This window comes from Microcaecilia unicolor, chromosome 4 (assembly GCF_901765095.1).
Source record: "Microcaecilia unicolor chromosome 4, aMicUni1.1, whole genome shotgun sequence".
NCBI classification, from domain to species: Eukaryota; Metazoa; Chordata; class Amphibia; order Gymnophiona; family Siphonopidae; genus Microcaecilia; species Microcaecilia unicolor.
Genome location: NC_044034.1, coordinates 304,418,396 through 304,438,749, shown reverse-complemented (window position 1 = coordinate 304,438,749; position 20,354 = coordinate 304,418,396). Strand labels below are relative to the sequence as shown.

General features: G+C 49.5%; 1 protein-coding gene across 1 annotated transcript in view; it reads right to left on the bottom strand.

Moving 5' to 3' along the window:
- LOC115469711 (disintegrin and metalloproteinase domain-containing protein 9-like) overlaps positions 1-20,354 on the bottom strand; it is a 538,235-nt gene that overhangs the window by 194,105 nt on the left and 323,776 nt on the right. Inside the window, exon 9 of the mRNA XM_030202498.1 lies at positions 11,290-11,382. Within this exon, the coding sequence (XP_030058358.1) occupies positions 11,290-11,382 (93 nt within the window). The remainder of the gene's footprint in view (positions 1-11,289; positions 11,383-20,354) is intronic.

Below are 20,354 nucleotides of genomic sequence, written 5' to 3'. Positions count from 1 at the left end.
TCCTACTTGTGAATACTTAAAAAAAACAAAAATCAACCTGACAGAGCTACCAGGATGAAAATCAAGAAGTCCTGCATGACAGCAACAAAGAAAAATCCCCAAAATAATTGAAACAAAAACTTCTTCACAAGTGCAGCAGACATGCATCTAAGAAAGAAGAGCGAGTGAGGTCCCGCATGACAGTGATGAGAAAAACTTCATGCACATATGCAGAAGAACCTCTCAAAAGCTTCCAGATTTATCTAAACTGGGAAATATTCTCTGCACAGACTCCATTTGATGATATCACCTATCTGTAAGGACTTGCTATCTGGCTTGCCTTGGAGAACACGTTTAATTCTGGTTTCTCTAGGTGCTGGAATCTGAACCAAAATCTCCTGCAAAGGAAAGGTTTAATTCTGACCTATAAATCCCCACACTTCTCAACTAGCTGGTTTCTCTAGGTGAGCTACCTGATAATCTCTTTAAATTTTAATGCTTATTGCTTAATAATAATTATTGGGAATATTTAGACTTAGTGAAAAGGAAAGTTAGCAATATCAGTTTTAAAAGTTAAATCAAGTGAAAATTCGTGCTCAGACTGGACCATTTGGGTTCATTCAACTAGAGCATTCCCTTGATAACAGCAGCATTTAGCTGACACTTTGGTTTGTTTTGATGTAACGGTTCATGTGGACGGCGGCCACTCTAAACTCAAAGTCCTCGATTTCAAGCATGCTGACTTTAGTAAAATGGGAGAATACCTGAGGAAGGAGCTGATGGGCTGGGAGGACATACGAGAAGTGGAAGGACAGTGGTCCAGGCTAAAAGAAGTAATAAACAGGGCCACAGACCTTTATGTAAGGAGAGTAAATAAAAGCAAGAGAAAAAGGAAACCGATATGGTTCTCAAAGCAAGTGGCTGAGAAAATAAAGATTAAAGAGTTAGCGTTCCAGAAATATAGAAAATCTCAAGAGGAGGAACACGGGGAGGAATACCGGATGAAACTGAAAGAAGCCAAGAGAGAGGTACGTCTGGCGAAGGCGCAAGCGGAAGAACAAATGGCTAGAAATGTAAGGAGGGGAGACAAAAACTTCTTCAGGTATATTAGTGAAAGGAGAAAGACTATAAAGGGAATTGTGAGACTAAAAGATACAACAAAACGCTATGTAGAAAATGATGAAGAAAAAGCCAATTTGCTAAATAGATACTTTTGTTCTGTTTTCACTGAAGAAAACCCTGCGGAAGGACCGAGAGGGACTAGCAAAAGTACACCTGAGAATGAGGTGGATAGAGCGCCGTTCACAGAAGAGAGTGTGTATCAACAACTTGGAAAGCTGAAGGTGGACAAAGCCATGGGGCCGGACGGGATCCACCCCAGAATACTGAGGGAGCTCAGAGAGGTTCTGGCGGGTCCTCTTAAAGACTTGTTTAATAAATCCTTGGAGTCAGGAGAGGTTCCGAAGGATTGGAGAACGGCGGAGGTGGTCCCTCTTCACAAAAGTGGGGATAGGGAAGAAGCTGGAAACTACAGGCCGGTAAGCCTCACTTTGGTTATTGGAAAAGTAATGGAAGCCATGCTGAAGGAAAGGATAGTGAATTTCCTGGAAGCCAATAAGTTGCAAGATCCGAGACAACATGGTTTCACCAAAGGGAAATCGTGCCAAACGAATCTCATTGAATTCTTTGACTGGGTGACGGGAGAATTAAATCAAGGACGTGCTATGGACATCATCTACTTAGATTTCAGCAAGGCTTTCGACACGGTTCCCCACAGGAGGCTCTTAAATAAACTAGACGGCCTGAAGATAGGACCCGAAGTGGTGAACTGGATTAGGAACTGGTTGACGGACAGACGCCAGAGAGTGGTGGTGAATGGAGTTCGCTCGGAGGAGGGAAAGGTGAGTAGTGGAGTGCCTCAGGGATCGGTGCTGGGGCCGATTCTGTTCAATATATTTGTGAGTGACATTGCCGAGGGGTTACAAGGTAAGGTTTGCCTTTTTGCGGATGACACCAAGATTTCCAACAGAGTGGACACCCCGGAGGGTGTGGAAAACATGAAAAAGGATCTGAAGAAGCTAGAAGAATGGTCTAACGTTTGGCAATTAAAATTCAATGCGAAGAAATGCAAAGTGATGCACTTGGGGAGTAGAAATCCAAGGGAGACATATGTGTTAGGCGGGGAGAGTCTGATAGGCACGGACGGGGAGAGGGATCTTGGGGTGATAGTATCTGAGGACCTGAAGGCGACGAAACAGTGCGACAAGGCGGTGGCAGTAGCTAGAAGATTGCTAGGCTGTATAGAGAGAGGAGTGACCAGCAGAAGAAAGGAGGTTTTAATGCCCCTGTATAAGACGTTGGTGAGGCCCCACCTGGAGTATTGTGTTCAGTTTTGGAGGCCGTATCTTGCGAAGGATGTTAAAAAAATGGAAGCGGTGCAAAGAAAAGCTACGAGGATGGTATGGGATTTGCGTTCCAAGACGTATGAAGAGAGGCTTGCTGACCTGAACATGTACACCCTGGAGGAAAGGAGGAACAGGGGTGATATGATACAGACGTTCAAATATTTGAAAGGTATTAATCCGCAAACGAATCTTTTCCGGAGATGGGAAGGCGGTAGAACGAGAGGACATGAAATGAGATTGAAGGGGGGCAGACTCAGGAAAGATGTCAGGAAGTATTTTTTCACGGAGAGGGTGGTGGATGCTTGGAAAATTCGTTTATTAATGGAAACGGAAAACCAAATACATAAAAGCTAAAAGGTACATAAATACCCCTCAATCCCCTATTTACAAAGACAGACCAAACCCCCTACCCCCCCCCCCCCCCCAACACAGTCAAATAAATTCAAACAAATTCAAGGTGGCTTCAATCGCACATGTTTCCACCATTTGCAAAATGTACCCCTCCCTACTTCTACCCGCTCCCAACGTGCCACTTCCCACACAGCTCCAACAATATCCCAGCTAACCCGTTCTACTGACCTGAACTTCTGGCACAGGGAGACTCCGCACCGTGCCATCCAAAGATAGAAACGGACAATGACCGAGATCAAGAACTCCGTCCCTGGGTCCAAGCCCCCCGACCCCTGCCCCCGCCCATACACCCAATCCGCATAAGAGTAGGTGCAAAAGCTGGGGATATGAAGCAGGGAGGCCACACGTTTACATACCAGAATCGAAAATGGACATTCCCTAAGGAAATGATCCATCGTCTCAGTACAACCAACACATTCCCCCCTTGGGCAATCACGATCTTGTACGTTCCTATAATTCAAGTTTGCTCTCACATACAGTTTCCCGTGTAGGGACAGCCAGGCAATGTCACGATATTTGTGTGGAATCCGCTTTGATGCCACAAACTGCAAACCTTGTTGCAGAACTGGCTCTGGAGCGTCCCGAAGTGCCAAAGGAGAGGAGAATCGCTGCATCCGCACTCTCTCTACCCATACCTCCCTCCTTCCCTCTTTAACCTCCTCCACCGTAATCCCCCACAACCGCACCAGTTTAGTCAATGTCCTGTAATACCCAACGCTTCCCGGGAAACCCCTCCGTCGGCCCACCACTTTCCCCCCTTCCAACCACGGACCCCAAAACTCCTCCCACCACTGCACAACACTACACGCCCATCCTGGAGCATCTCGCCCCACCGCCTTCCCCAAATTAAACTGGATAAAGAAAGAACTGAACGTAAGAACCGGATTAACCATCCCAACCCCCCCCTTTCCCCGTGGCAGATATGTAATATTCCTCTTTACAGGGTTCATTCGGTTCCCCCAGAGTAACTGAAAAAAAACACTATAAAGCCCTGTATAACAACATTCCGGCAACAAACAAATATAACTAAGAAACAAAAACATGGGCACCACCTGCATTTTCAGTAATCTCACCCGGTCAGTCATCGACATCCTCCACCCTTTCCACCTCTCTACCTTAGCCTTGGCCTCCAAAATCTTCCGTTCCCAGTTCCACTGTCCATAATCCCCCCCCCCCCCCCCAAAGTAAACCCCTAGAACCCGCATCATTTCCACCCCTGGCGGAAACCCTCCCCCTAACTCAAAACGAGCCCCTTCCGGACCTACCCACAAGGAAGTACACTTTTGCAGGTTAATCCTGGATCCTGTCGCCCGAGAGTACTCCGCAATCTTCCTGTGCAAAATTTCCCCTTCCCCTTGATCCGCCACCCAAACTGTTATGTCATCTGCGTATGCCACCACACGCAGAGACACCCCCGTACACACTTCTATCCCTCTAAGCCCATCCACTCCCCCCCACTCTAACCGGCGCACCAGGGGATCAATCGCGAAAGTGTACAGCAGGGGGCTCAACGGGCACCCCTGCCGCACCCCAGCCGTGATGTCAAATTCCCTTCCTTTCCACCCATTAACTAATGGAAAGCAGCGAACACCGATGTACAACAACTGGAGCTGCTCAACCCAAGCCCTCGGAAAACCATAGTACCGCAAACTCTCCCAAAGAACCCTCCACTGCACCCGGTCGAAGGCCTTATCCTGGTCCAAGACCACTACTAGACGACCCTCCTGCCCCCCCCCCCCCGGCTCCGCTCCACCCCCTCCCGAACCCAGGCCACTGCTGCCAACACCCCCCTCCCTGGGACCCCACACCCCTGAGACACCGCCAACTCCCTCCCTGCCACCTGCCGCATACGTGCCAACAACATGTGAGCAAAGATCTTACGGTCACTGTTCAATAAGGCAATGGGCCTCCAATTTACTATATCTCGAGCATCTTTCCCCTTACTGAGAAGAACCAAGGCCGATTTCCCAAAGGACTCTGGCAGAGAACCTCCCTTCCGGGCCTCCTCCCATACCTCCAACAAGATAGGTGCCAACTGAACTTTAAATCGTTGATAGAACTCTGCCGGGAGACCGTCGGGCACCGGTGCCGTCTTGCGCCGCAGAGCCTCAATGGCCGCCTCCACCTCCCTGACTGTCCAAGGCTGCAGCAAGGCCTGAAGATGGGGCCCCCTTTGTCCCACCCCCGGAGTCCCTTCCACATACCTCTCCGTATGTCTTCCTCATCCAAATGTAGATCGGAGAAGAAATGTCCAAAATGCTCCTCCACCACCCGCAAAATCCCTTCCCTCGAATCCTGAACAACCCCGTCCCTGTCCATTAACCCTTCCATGACCCTACGTTCCCTTCTTTCCTTACAGCACTCAAACGGGTCCGGACTCAATAATTTGCCAAAATCCCTCTCATAAACTAATGAGGAGTACCGGTCATACTGAACTCGCTCAATTTCCACCTGTATAGTCTCTATATCCTCCCTCTTCCCTCCCCTGGAAATTAAATTATCCCTCCTCTTTTTTAATGCTATTCCCAACCATGTCGCCTCCCTCCCTTCCTGCCTTGCCTGTCTAAGAAAAAACCCCTTCGTGCGTTGTTTCACCGCTTCCCACCACCTCCCTACCGAGGGGAAGATGCCTAAGATAGTCTGCTGATCCCCCCAAAACTCCACATACTCTCTATGCACCTCCCCCTCCTTTAACCATTTCAAATTTAATCTCCACATCCCCTTTCCTGGCCTATGGACCCCCGACCCCCCTACTTCTATCCGCACCGCCCTGTAGTCCGAAAACTCTACCACCACCAACTCGGGAGCCTGTACGCAGGTCCCTCTCCTAACCAAAAACCGGTCGATCCGACTTCTACAATTCCCTCTAAAAAAAGTAAAACCCCCTTGCCCACCCCCGTGCTCCAAGTAGACATCCACTAACCCTGCCCCCCTCATTATCCCCACTAAACGAACTCCGTCATACCTCACCTGTGCACACCTGCCCCCACTGTCCTCCTTCCTCAGAATCGTGTTAAAATCGCCCCCCCCACACTAACTGACGTGAAGAATACAAATAGGGTTTGATTTTCCCAAATAACTGTGACCTCCCCTTCTTAGTTTGTGGCCCATACACATTTATCACCCTTAACGCCACCCCGTGCAACACAACATCCACCACCAAACACCTACCTACCCCTAACTCCACCACCCGTTGAATCACCGCTTTGTGAGATTTAAACAAAATTCCCACCCCCCCATACTTCTCCCCTGCCAACCCCCACACTGAGGGTCCCCATCTCCAAGCCTGCTTTGCTCTTCTCACATCGGCCAAAGACTGCAGCCTGGTCTCCTGCAGGAGAAAACAATCAGCCGACATGGAGGAAAGGCCCTCAAAGGCCAGACACCTCGCCCTTGTGGAGGCAATACTTGCCACGTTCAGCGTGATGAACGCCAACAAGGAACCTGCCATCATTATCAATTAGAAAACCGCCTCCCCTGGCCCTGCCTCCCCATCCTTCCTTCTCTCTGCTCCAGACCTCCCTTTGAAGGCCCAGCTTCTTCCTCCACCTCTTCCTCCGCCCAGTCCCTAACCCCAAACTCAAAGGTCCCCCCCTTCCATCTTTCCCTGGTCCTTGCTTTCTTCCTCCCCTTCTTCTTCCTCTCCTCTCCCCCCTCCCCCTTCACCGGAAAAACCCCGGTCTCTCCCCCTTCCCCCCATCCCACCCTCCATCCCCCCTCCCTCCCCTCCATCTTCCTCCCCCCTCTCTACCCCCTGCTCCCCCTGAACCTTTCCTAATTTCCTCTTCTCCCCTTCTCCCCCACCTACCTCTGCTCTCCCTCCCTCCTCCTGCACGTCCATACCATCTCCTATCTCCAACCTCCCCATCCTCCCCCTTCCCCTCCTCGTACCCTTCCCTCCCCCCTCTGTCCCTATCTCCCCCTCTTCACCTACCCCCTGCCATGCCTCACTGTGCTCTCTTTCGTTCTCCTCTCCATACTCTTCCCCCGTCCCTCATCTTCGAGGACCCGAAATCTATTCTCCACCGCTATTCCCTGCCCTAACTTCCTTCCAGCCTCCACCAGAAGTCCCCCCCCTTCCTCCTCCTAGAGACTCGCGTCCACCCTTCCCCCTCCCCTCCTTGCCTCTTCTCACCCTTCCGAACTTTCGCCCCCTGCTCCCCCAACTCTTCCTCTACCCTCCCCCCCTTCCAATCACTTCTACTGCCCGCCCCAAACCTCCACCCCTCCCCCCAGCACGATCTCCCCTTTCATCACCCTGCCCTCCCCCTTCCTCCCCCTCCCCCCCCATTATGAAAGGCTTGCGGGCAAGCCCGAAAGGCGTGCCCCAGATCCCCGCACAAATTACACCGGATGGAGGTACATTGTTCTGCCACGTGCTCCCTCGCCCCACACTTTGCACACTGAACCACTGGGCATGACATACTATAATGCCGGAAGGAACCACACTTAAAACATTGCCTAGGCTGTCCCTTATAAAAACACAAGATCCGATCTCTTCCGAAGAAAGCCGCTGAAGGAATGTGTTGGGTGACGTGCCCCACCTGGTATAACCTCACCGTCGCCCCCCACCCCCCTGCCCATACCCTACTAGGGTCTGGAAGCTTGACCAGAGGAGTCCTTAACTCTGCATACCTCTGCAGCCAGTAGGTCAAATCCGCCCCCGAGATTGACTCATTCCGCACTAACAGAGTCACCTGCACCAGGTCAGGTTTACTAATAGGCACAACTCGAAAATTTCTCCAGTCCCCCCCCCCACCCTTTAACCTCCCCGTATTTCTCCCAAAAAATCTCCATTCCCCGTTGGGTCAAAAAACTGACATCATACTCTGGAATGTTCGCCGGGTGAATGCAAGCATACAGATCTTCCGGGAGAAATCCTAACCCTAGAACCATTTTTAACACCACATCCCTACTTGGCATCCCCCCTCCCCCACCCACCTCAATTGAACCACATTCCGGCGTTTGGTAACAGACCCCCAGACCACCCATCACCCCCGCCCTGTGCCCCCTCCTCTGCCCAAATCCCCCCCTACCACTCCCCATACCAACCACCGCGGCAAAAGAAGGAGCCCCCCCCCCCCCACCCTTGACGCTCGAGGCTTCCTGCCCTGCACACCCCAAACCCCCCTTTACAAAACCCTTCTGGCCCCCTCCATCCCCTTCCATGATCCTATCATCCCCCCTCCCTTCCCCCCTTCTCCAACCTGAACCTTATCCCCCGGACCCCCCACACCTGCTAACCTATTCCCCTCAACAGGAAGAGACATGTCAATCACATCCCCCCCATTCCACAATCCCTGCCCCCCTCCCCCTTCCTGCAAACCAAGCCTCCCCCCATCGTCCTTGCCCAAACATGGAACAGAGTCAACAGTCGGACACAAACCCTCACAGTTCAACACTCCCCCACTTGAGTCACAGCAATGTCAGGAAAAGTGTTCAGCAACTTATCTGCCGTCTGTTGTAAAGCTGGCTCAGCATGCCGCTCCTCAGCCGACAGGTCCTGCGCGAGACGAACAGGGAGTTCCATTTCAGTCAGTTCCTTCTTCTGATCCAAAGTCCCTGTTGCCTGCCTGCCAACGACCAGCAAGTTTCGTCCTTCTCCTGCTGCCTGCTTGACCAGAGTCTCCTGGTGCTCCGTGTCAGGTGGGTGGGGCCTCTCCAATCCAGCAATCGCCGCCACTCGCCCCTCTGTACCGTCTGAAATGCCACCATCCAGTAATGAACTGCCAGCCTTTCCCGGTGCCTCTGGAAACCGTTCTCTGCCGGGGACAGCGCATCCACCACCCGACTCACTGTTTGCCAGCTCTCCCTCCAGAAGACTGCCGTTGTGCACCCCGGACGCTGCGCGGGGGCAGGGCTTCTCCAAACATAGAGGCAGAGATGTAGCTGCAGATAAAGACACCTGCTTCTGCTGCAATCCTTCCGGCTCTGCTTCCGCTGCTGCAATCTTTCTTTCTGGAGGTTCTAATATTGGTAAGTCACCATCTCCTTCACTGGACACCTCTGCCACTACTTCTGTAGAAAAAAGCCGACAGCCTGAAGCTCCCTCCTCTGTCTCCACAATCTGGAAGGTCTTAACCAGCTTTTTAATTACTTTCTCTTCTCCAACAGGTGCAGTCACCAACCCTGCCCCCGAACCACATCCTGCTGCTGCCTCCCTGCAGTCTGCCTGCTTAGTAAGTCCCCTGGACTGAGTTGCCAGGTTTTTCATAAATGCTAAAGTGGATGTACTAGCAGAGTCTGGCAAGTCTTCTGGTTTAGACAAATCCTGAGACAAGGAGGCTAGACCCGATGTCCGCAGTTCTGTTTCCCTGGGAACTGCAGACTCTTGCTGGGGCACAGTTCTCCCTTGACCTGAAGACTGTGACCTTAAAGCCATACGTTCTTGATTACAATATAGTTCTCTTAAAGGGTTCTCAGGTCCCTTTTTTAAACCCCTCAGCAACAGTTCTTTCTTTTGTATCAGTTTTCTCAAACGGGCTTCCTCCTTCACATAACCTTTCTTGTGCTCTGCTGGAGCAAGTTTACTCATAACTTTTGTCATTTTCACACGCTTTCCCAAATCAACCAGTTCTTTCTCCACACGTTTAATTCTTCGCACTGTACAGATCAAACTACGTGCCGGGTCCTCAGGGTCATAAGGAATATCTAGGAATTCCTCCTCTTCCTCCTCTGAAGACCCACTCTCTTCACTTTCTGCCTCATCAAATGCAGGAAAAAATTCTGAGCTAACTTCCATAGCTTCATCTTCCAGGGCCTCCACCAGCTTTCTCCCCTCCCCACAATCTTCACTCTCACCTTCCAGATGTTGCTGGAGCGTGGGGGGGTTACTGGACTGGCTTCCACCCTTGGGCCTCCGCTCTCTGCGATCAACAGGACTCCTCTCCCTCCTGTCAGAAGCTCGACCGGAAAGAGAGCTGCTTCTCCCGGCCTTCTGGTCCCTGGCCCCAGAAGGCCCCATGGCCTGGGCCTTTCCTGAGGACCGCTCCCCAGGGACCCTCCGCATCCTCAGGGAAGGAGCTAGGCCTCACTCCCTTCCCTGGAACCTACAGAGCTTCCGGCTGCACCTCCTCCTCCTTTCAAGTCTGAACAGCAACTAACTTGGAATGCCCTCCCGCGGGAGGTGGTGGAGATGAAAACGGTAACAGAGTTCAAACATGCGTGGGATATGCATAGAGGAATGGATCCTCAGAAGCTTAGCTGAAATTGGGTGGCGGAGCAGTTGGGGGGAAGAGGGGGTGGTGGTTGGGAGGCGAGGATAGGGGAGGGCAGACTTATACGGTCTGTACCAGAGCCGGTGATGGGAGGCGGGACTGGTGGTTGGGAGGCGGGAAATACTGCTGGGCAGACTTATATGGTCTGTGCCCTGAAAAGGACAGGTACAAATTCAAGGTAAGGTATACACATGAGTTTGTCATGGGCAGACTGGATGGACCATGCAGGTCTTTATCTGCCGTCATCTACTATGTTACTATGTTACTATGATAATTTAGAGTAATATTGCATAGACAGGCTTTAAAAGCAAAATATACCATTATTACATTTCATTTATTTCTAGAAATGATAAGTAGTAGTAGTACCACAATAGTGCCCTAAGTGGTGTACACTATCATACTAAAGAACCAATTATACATACCCTTGTACTTCCTGATCAGAAATTTGTATCTGCTAATTCTAGGGGGACATTTTTACTCCACCAGGCCCAAAATTTTAAAAGGGGAACTCCCTGTGCGCTTTCAAGCTCAGTGGAATCTGAACGTTGGCTTGTAAATTCCTTCATTATACTAACATGATGAACAATATTCAAGGTGATATTTTGGACCCCGTTTACAAAGCCACACTAGCAGCTGGCTGTGTACTACTGCTGACACAGCCCATTCACTTTGAGTAGGCTGCGTCAGCAATGCCGTAAGGCAGCCACTAGTGTGGCTTTGTAAACAGGGGGTTTGTGTTTTTTTAAATGTTTACCGCAGCAGACAGATTTGGAACTGGATATTCAGCACCAAACAAGGGGTACTTTTACTAAACTGCGCTAACAGATTTAGCACACGCTAAATGATAAGACGCCCATAGGAACATAATGGGCATCGTATCATTTAGCGCACGCTAATCAGCGCATCTAAGTAAAAGAACCCCTAAATCTGGATACTGGTATAGAATATCCAGTATATCAGATGCTGCCAGAAGTTATCTGGGCATTGCCTATATTTAGCACTAATACCCAGATAGCTATCTGGTCAAGATAGGATAAAATTTTATCTAGCCCCTCTTGCCCAGATAGTTATCTGGACACCAGCACTGAATATCAGTACTGCTTGGACAACTCCCAGCTCCACCTTCACTTGCTTCAGATCACCACGGCACTAACCAGAAAGTCTGTGCTGAAATTCAGCGGCACTCACTGATTAAATGCCGCTGAATATCAGCACCAGAACAAGTATATTTCCAGAAGAATCAGTTATGAACAATTAACATATCTGAGAAAAATTACCTGACAGCTCCTGCAGCACTCGCCAAAAGCACACACTGCACCTTTCCTCCACTGGCAAGTAACTGGGTGACAACAACCATTTCTTTTGCATTGCTATAAAACAACAACAAAAAAACCCCCCCAGAAAATAATTTGCCCCAATTAGAAATCCATCAAATTCCTTACCTATGACAAAGCTAAGGCACTTACATGTAGCAGGTGTTCTCCGAGGACAGAAGGCTTTATATTCTCACAAGTGGGTGACGCCGACCTGCGTTGCCCAGTCCAAGACTTATAGCTTTGTGGAGCACGAGACACACTTCACCAAGCCTGTGCACGTGCCTTCTCGCCTGCCACAAGAACACGGTCTCCTCAGTTTAATGCTATAGCAAAAATAAAAAGAACAAAGGAGACAAGTCCAAGGGGAGGTGGGAGGGACTGTGAGAATATAAAGCCTGCTCTCCTCGGAAAACACCTGCTACAGGTAAGTACCTTCGTTTTCTCCAAGGACAAGCAGGCTTATGTATTCTCACAAGTGGGGAATCCCTAGCATCCAGGTTCATTAAAAACAACAAACATTGGTCAGTTGGGCCTCGCAACGGTGAGGACATAACACAGATGAACCTGAAAACCATGTACAATCTGAATGAGAGTGTAGCCTGGAACAGAATAAAATGGGCCTACGAGGGTGGAGCTCGTCCCTTGCTTTGTCTAGAGAGCAGCAGGGGCTTTAGGCGCACGCTGTACACATAAACGAGCGTGCTGGGGCTGAGCCTGATCAGGCTGGCGAGCCGAGGGATTGTACCTATGCCTCTGATAATAATAGGTACTCCTCCTTGATTTGCCAAAAATGCATCTAGCTGAGGAGGCAGCTACAGAAGGCGCCCGGCGGAAGAGAGAGAAGAGATGGTATCAGTATGTTTTTTTGATTTGGTCAGCGACCTCCTCAACCTTCTCTCCAAAATGGTTATTCCCCCCCCTGCCCCCCCCCTCGCATGGGGGATTCGCCAACCTCTGCTGAACAAAATGTTCCAAGTCACAAACATGCAGCCATGAGAATCTGCACATTGCTATACCAACAGAGGGGACTCCCAGTTCCTAACAAGGACTTCCTGGAGTACCTCTTGGAGAGGGACACTCATAGCTTTCCAACGAGGAGACGTGTAGTCCAGGACCTCGAAAATCTTCCCTGGCTAGTCCTCCACTTCCAAAGGAAAGGGAATAGCACCAGCCATTTCCTTAACAAAAGATGGGGGTGAAAGGCTCTCTGGAGGAGACTTTGTCCTTTCAGGTGGAGGGGAGAGTTCAGAGGGAATTCCATAGGACTCATCAGAGGAAAAATATCTTGGATCCTCCTCTGAATCCCATGAGTGCTCCTCCTGAGTGTCAGACAATACCTCCTGATGGGAGTGCCTAGACCAAATCTGCCTTGACATGGAGGAGCCATGTCCTCGAGAACTGTATCGAAGATTTCTCCACCGACATCGAGGGAGTGCCGCCTTGGGAGGTAATCGACACCGGAGCCACATGCGGCATTGGTGTTGGTCATTGTACTGCAGGCTGAGTGCCAAGTGGGGCTGCAATGGTAGGCAGGATAGGCACAAGCACCCCCAATGTCATTGCACACCGTTGCATTAGGCCATCCAGAGGCTCAGGGAGCAAGGCCTGGATACGCTCATTGAGGGACAACACCGGGAAAGAGTGGGGTGCCGTCTCAGGCACAGGTTGCAGAATTGCTGGGGTCGATGCAGGAGCTGGGTCTTGACTGTTGGGAGACTGACGCACTGGCACCCCTGTATGGAGGGGGAGCGGTCCTCCCGGCGCCGCCACTTCTCTGGTGCTGAATCCTTCGATGCCCTGCTGCTCCCGGCACCACACATCAAGGGCAACCAATGACAATGCTTCTTGGCCTTCACCAAAGCGTGTCACCGAGTTGGTGCTGACGAGGATGACGTTGAATCCACGTCTCCTCGGGGTTGGGTCCGATGATGAACAGTCCTGGGGGCCCTGCATACAGGAGGCCTCAAGGCAGGTGGAGACCTATTCAATGTTTCACTGCTCCTAATGTCTAAGGGTCTAGCAGAAGCCATGCTTACGGAAGCTCCCAATGCCGCTGTGAAACTTGACATCGATGCTGATGCCTCAGACCTCAATCCCGAAGTTGAGGAACCAGACTTGGTTACAAAAATATTCTCTTGTTGAGCCTCTCTGGAAATCTGGGCCCTTTTCTTCATACAAAGATGGAGAACACAGCTAGTGGGGCTATGGTTGGGCCCAAGACACTGTAGTCACCAAGAATGGCTGTCCTTCTCAGAGATCATCCGATTGCACTGGGTACAGTGCTTAAAGCCACTGGGAACCTTTGTGGACATGGAAGGAAAAACTTTCTCAGCTAAATTAAACGAAGCGATGGTGCCTGAAATTGGGCAAAATAAACTAAAAAAATAAGGGAAAAACAAAAAAAGGAGGTTCCACATCCGGGAACACAAATCTGAACAAACAAAAAAATTGCCGAAACGTACGAAAAAGCTGTTTTGGACTGAGTGATGTGAGGAGATGGTAAAAAAATATGCACTCTTCTCACTGCAGTAGAAAAAGAACTGAGGAGACCGCATTTTCGTGGTGGGTGGAAAGGCACACACACACACGAGTGGTCCAGCATGTCTCGTGCTCCACAAAGCTCTACTTATACTTGCTAAAAGTCAGAGTCACCGACTTGTGAGAATATATGCTTGCTTGTCCTCGGAGAATCTATAATATAAAACTATAAAGCTGATTAAAATAATCACATTGTTAACCAAATGTCTAAAGAGGTACAATTTTCTGCCCAAGAAACAAACTATGTATAGTAAGAATAGTACAATTTCATTACAACTAGTAACTGATTTATCTTCACAGTTCTATACTTCAATACATGTCAAACATTGAACTGGATTCCAATGTGCGATATCTTAAATACCTCTGCTATCAATGAATATATAATAGTGTTATAAGCTACTAGGCTCACGGGACCTGATACTCAAAGATGCTACCTGGATAAAACCAATCACTTATCTGTAGTAGGGGATCGCCATAGAATGCAAGTCCTCATTATTGATAGAGTCTGCACTAAAAAGCCTCTCCATCTTAGTATATACTAGAAGCTTTTCACTATCTTCATCATGCATATCCAAAAAGCGAAGGTATTCTCTGAGGACAGCAGGCTGATTGTTTTCACATGTGGGTCGACATCCACATAGGTACAGGAATCGGCATTTTGCAAGCAAAATATTAAAAAAAGATTTGCCAGAGTCTTCTAGCGTGCGTGCAGCGTGCACTGCGCATACGCGGACCGATTTCCTGTCCGTCGCGTGAGCGCGTTCCCTTAGTTAAATCAAAAAGCATAAAAAGAAGCAAAGAACAACTACAAAGGGGAGGTGGGTGGGATTGTGAGAACAATCAGCCTGCTGTCATCGGAGAATACCTGCTACAGGTATGTATCTTCACTTTCTCCAAGGACAAGCAGGCTGCTTGTTCTCACATGTGGGGTATCCCTAGCAACCAGGCTACTACTACCACTATTACCATTTAGCATTTCTATAGCGCTACAAGGCATATGCAGCGCTGCACAAACATAGAAGAAAGACAGTCCCTGCTCAAAACAATGAACATTGGTCAACTGGGCCTCGCAACGGCAAGGACATAACTTAGATTCACCTGAAAACATAAACAACTAACTGAGAGTGTAGCCTGGAACAGAACAAAAATGGGTCTAGGGGGGTGGAGTTGGATTCTAAACCCGAACAGATTTTGCAGCACTGACTGCCCAAACTGTCGCGTTGGGTATCCTGCTGAAGGCAGTAGTGAGATGTGAATGTGTGGACTGATGACCACATAGCAGCCTTGCAAATCTCTTCAATGGAGGCTGACTTTAAGTGAGCCACTGACGCTGCCATGGCTCTAACATTATGAGCCGTGACATGGCCCTCCAGAGCCAGCCCAGCTTGGACATACGTGAAGGAAATGCAATCTGCTAGGCCAATTGGAGATTGTGCGTTTTCCGATGGCGACACCCCTCCTGTTGAGATCGAAAGAAACAAAAAACTGGGCGGACTGTCTGAAGGGCTTTGTCCGCTCCACGTAAAAGGCCAATGCTCTCTTGCAGTCCCAAGGTATGCAAACTGCTTTCGCCAGGGCGGGTATGAGGACGGGGAAAGAATGTTGGCAAGACAATTGACTGGTTCAGATGGAACTCCGCCACCACCTTGGGCAGGAACCTAGGGTGCGTGCAGAGGACTACTCTGATGAAATTTGATATAAGGTGCATGTACAACCAAGGCCTGAAGCTCACTGACCCTATGAGCTGAAATAACAGCCACCAAGAAAATGGCCTTCCAGGTCAAGTATTTCAGATGGCAGGTATTCAGTGGCTCGAAAGGAGCTTTCATCAGCTGAGTGAGAACGACGTTGAGATCCCATGACACTGGGATGAAAGGGGGCTTTGACAATAGCAAACCTCTCATGAAGCGAACTAAAGGCTGTCCAGAGATAGGCTTACCCTCTACACGGCGATGAAAAGCACTAATCGCACTAAGGTGAACTCTTACAGTCTTGAGACCAGACTCTGACAAGTGTAGAAGGTATTCAAGCAGGGTCTGTGTAGGACAAGAAAGAGGATCTAGGGCCTTGCTGTCACATCAGACGGCAAACTTCCTCCATTTGAAAGAGTAACACCTCTTCATGGAAACTTTTCTGGAAGCAAGCAAGACACGGGAGACACCCTCAGAAAGACCCAAGGAGGCGAATTCTAAGCTCTCAACATCCAGGCCATGAGAGCCAGAGACTGGAGGTTGGGATGTAGAAGCAACTCCTTGTTCTGAGAGATGAGGGTTGGAAAACACTCCAATCTCCATGGTTCTTCGGAGGACAATTCCAGAAGAAGAGGGAACCAAATCTGACGCAGCCAGAAAGGTGAAATCAGGATCATTGTTCCACGGTCTTCCCTACTAGAGGTATGGGAGGATACGCATACAGAAGGCCTGTCCCCCAATGTAGGAGAAAGGCATCTGACACTAGTCTGTTGTGGGCCTGAAGCCTGGAACAGAATTGAGGGACCTTGTGATTGATCTGAGTGGCAAAAAGATCCACAGAGGGGGTGCCCCATGCTTGGAAGATCTTGCGGACTACGCCCATGTTCAGTGACCACTCGTGAGGTTGCATTATCCTGCTCAACCTATCGGCCAGACTGTTGTTTATGCCTGACAGATAAGTGGCTTGAAGAAACATGCCGTGACGGTGAGCCCAAAGCCACATCTGGACGGCTTCCAGACACAGAGGGCGAGATCCGGTGCCCCCCTGCTTGTTGGTATAAAACATGGCAACCTGATTGTCTGAATTAAGATTACTCGGTTGGACAGCCGATCTCTGAAAGCCTTTAGAGCGTTCCAGATCACTCTTAATTCCAGGAGGTTGATCTGTAGACCTTTTTCCTGAAAGGACCAGTTCCCCACCCCAGGAGAGATGCATCTGTCGTCAGAACTTTTCGTGGCTGAGGAACTTGGAACGGTCGCCCCAAAGTCAAATTGGATCGAATCGTCCACCACTGAAGAGAATTCCGAAAGTCAGCGGACAGTTGGATTACATCCTCTAGATCCCCCGCAGTTTGAAACCACTGGGAAGCTAGGGTTCATTGGGCTGATCTCATATGTAGACATGCCATGGGCGTTACATGAACTGTGGAGGCCATGTGCCCCAGAAGTCTCAACATCTGCTGAGCCATGACCTGCTGGGACGCTCGAACCATGGACACCATGGACAGAAGGTTGTCTGCCCTTGCCTCGGGGACATAAGCTCAAGCTGTCTGAGTGTTCAGCAGAGCTCCAATGAATTCCAATTTTTAGACTGGGGTGAGATGGGACTTGGGATAATTTATGACGAATCCCGGTAGCTCCAGCACCTGAACAGTTATTCGCATGGACTCCAGAGAACCTTCCTTGGAGGTGCTCTTCACCAGCCAATCGTCGAGATAAGGAAACACATGCACTCCCAGTCTGCGTAGCGATGCTGCGACTACAGCTAGGCATTTTGTAAACACTCTGGGCGCAGACGCCAGGCGAAAAGGCAGAACACGGTACTGAAAGTGCTGTGTTCCCAGCCGAAATCGAAGGTACTTCCTGTGAGCTGGAAGTATCAAGATGTGGGGTAAGCATCCTTTAAGTCCAGAGAGCATAGTCAATCATTTTCCTGAATCATGGGAAGAAGGGTGCCTAGGGAAACCATCCTGAACTTTTCTCAGATAAGAAATTTGTTCAGGGCCCTTAGGTCTAGGATGGGACGCATCCCGCTGTTTTCTTTTGCACAAGGAAGTACCTGGAATAAAATTCCAGCCCTTCTTCTCCCAGTGGAACGGGTTTGACTGATTGGGCCTGTAGAAGGGCGGAGAGTTCCTCTGCAAGTACCTGCTTTTGCTGGGAGCTGTAGGACTAAGCTCCCGGTGGGCAATTTGGAGGCTTGGATTCCAGATTGAGGGTGTATCCTAACCGGACAATTTGAAGAACCCACCAGTCTGAGGTTATAAGAAGCCAACTTTGGTGAAAAAAACATTAACCTCCCCCCAACCGGCAAGTCATCCGGTACGGACACGTTTATTGAGGCTATGCTGAACTGGATCCAGTCAAAACCCCGTCCCTTGCTTTTGCTGGGGAGCCGCAGTAGCCCTAGGCGCACACTGTTGACGAGAACGAAAGCGCTGGGACTGAGCCTGGGCAGGCTGCCAAGAAGTAGGAGTGTACCTACTATGCCTAGCATAGGAACAGGGAGCATTCCTCTTCCCTCCAAAAATCCTCCTAGATGAGGAGGCAGTAGCAGAAGATGCCCGGCGGGAGAGAGAATCCATAGCATCATTGTGCTTCTTGATCTGGTCAACTAAATCCTCTACTTTCTCACCAAAAAGGTTATCCTCCCGGTAAGGAACATCCGCCATCCGCTGCTGGACCAAATGATCCAGGTCAGAGACACGCAGCCATGAGAGTCTGCGCATCACTATACCTTGGGCAGCGATCCTGGATGCTACATCAAAAGAGTCGAACGTACCCCTGGCCAGGAATTTTCAACACGGCTTCTGCTGCCTGACCACCTGGCGAAAAGGCTCGGCCTGCTCCGGAGGGCGTGCATCAACCAAGCTGGACAGTTGCCTCACTGAGTTACGCAAGTGGACGTTCGTGAAGAGCTGGTAAATCTGGATCTTGGCAGCGAGCATAGCGGCCCGATATGTCTTCCTTCCAAATGAGTCCAAGGCTCTAGATTCTCTGCCTGGGGACGCCGAGGCATAGTTTCAAGTGCTCTTGGCTCTTTTGAGGGCGGAATCCACCACCATGGAATTGTGTGGTAGCTGAGACCTCATCAAACCAGGTTCACCGTGGATCTGATATTGGGATTCAGCTTTTTTCGGGATCACGGGATTAGACATAGGGAACGACCAGTTTCGCATATGGACTTCCCTCAGTACATTATGCAAAGGAGCCGTTGCACCCTCTCTAGGCGGAGAAGGATAATCTAGGACCTTGAGCATCTCAGCCCTGGGCTCATCCTCAACCTACATAGGGAAGGGAATAGCCGCAGCCATTTCCCGGACAAAGGAGGTAAAGGATAGACTCTCCGGTGGAGAAAGTCTCCTTTCTGGTGGAGGGGAAGGTTCAGAGGGAATCCCATAGAACTCGTCAGTACAGAAATGTACCTGGGATCTTCCTCTTCCCCTCATGAATGCTCATCTTCAGTATCGGACAAGACATCCCTCAGAGCAATCCGATACTGAGCCTGCCTTGACGTCGAGGAGCGACGTCATTGATGACGGTGCCGAGAAGTCGACGCCCACCTGGACTGCGGTGAAGCTTCCTCCACCAACTTCGAAGGGGAGTCGACCTGGATGGCAGCCAACACCAAATAGAAAAAGACACAAAAATAAGGGAAAAAAACCCGACCACGCGGCCTGAAGCCAGGCATGTCAAAAAAGAAAGAAGACTATAAAAGGGAGAAAAAATAACAAAAGTAAAGGTACTCTCTACTTTTTTTTTTTTTTTCAAAACGATAACAAAAGAACAAAAGAAAAAACTGGAAGAAAACAAAGACTCTCTCCTGGGCCTGAGAGGAGCAGTGAAGCAAACACCACAACTCAACGCGGAGAAAAAACAACTGAGGGAACGTATTCACACGACAGGCGGGAAATCGGTCCGCGCTGCACGCAACTTTTAAATATTTTGCTTGCAAAATGCCGATTCCTGGACCAACGCGAACGTTGACCCACATGTGAGAACAAGCAGCCTGCTTTTCCTTGGAGAATAAATAAATACAAACCGCTTTCTCCTGCCGCTATCATGCAGAACCACTTCAGTGTACTATTCATCATGAATAGAATACGACTCTTTGAGTAAGTGGGGAAGTATGTGAGGACTTGTATTCTGCTGCAGTAGAGAATATCTGCTACAGGTAAGTAATTTGGTTTCCCCATGGACAAGCATGACATCAATCCTCACAGTATGGAATTCCCTAGTTATAGGCTGCCTTCAACAGAAAAAAATGGGAAAATAACAATAAGGTGCTGGAATAGGCAGATGCTAATATATTTTTGGTAGCATCTAGCCTTTTGCATATTTTTAAATTTTTGTTTCTTTTTTAATCTGAAGGCAGCCTAGAACAGAAAAGAAAATGAGCCTAGATGGGATAGAGTTGGAATAAACCTAATGTCACACAGGGAGTTCTTTTCCAAATAGTAGGCTCGAACGGAGGAGTGGCCTAGTGCTTAGGGTGGTGGACTTTGGTCCTGGGGAACGGAGAAACTGAGTTCGATTCCCACTTCAGGCACAGGCAGCTCTTTGTGACTCTGGGCAAGTCACTTAACCCTCCATTGCCCCAGGTACAAATAAGTACCTGTATACAATAAGTAAGCTGCATTGAGCCTGCCATGAGTGGGAAAGCGTGGGGTACAAATGTAACAAAAAAAAATAGTAGTGGGCTGTGAATGTATGAACAACTGTCCATGTTACAGCTCTGTAAATTTTCTCCATGAAGGCTGATCTCTAGTGGACTATCAAAGCCACCATAGCTCTAAC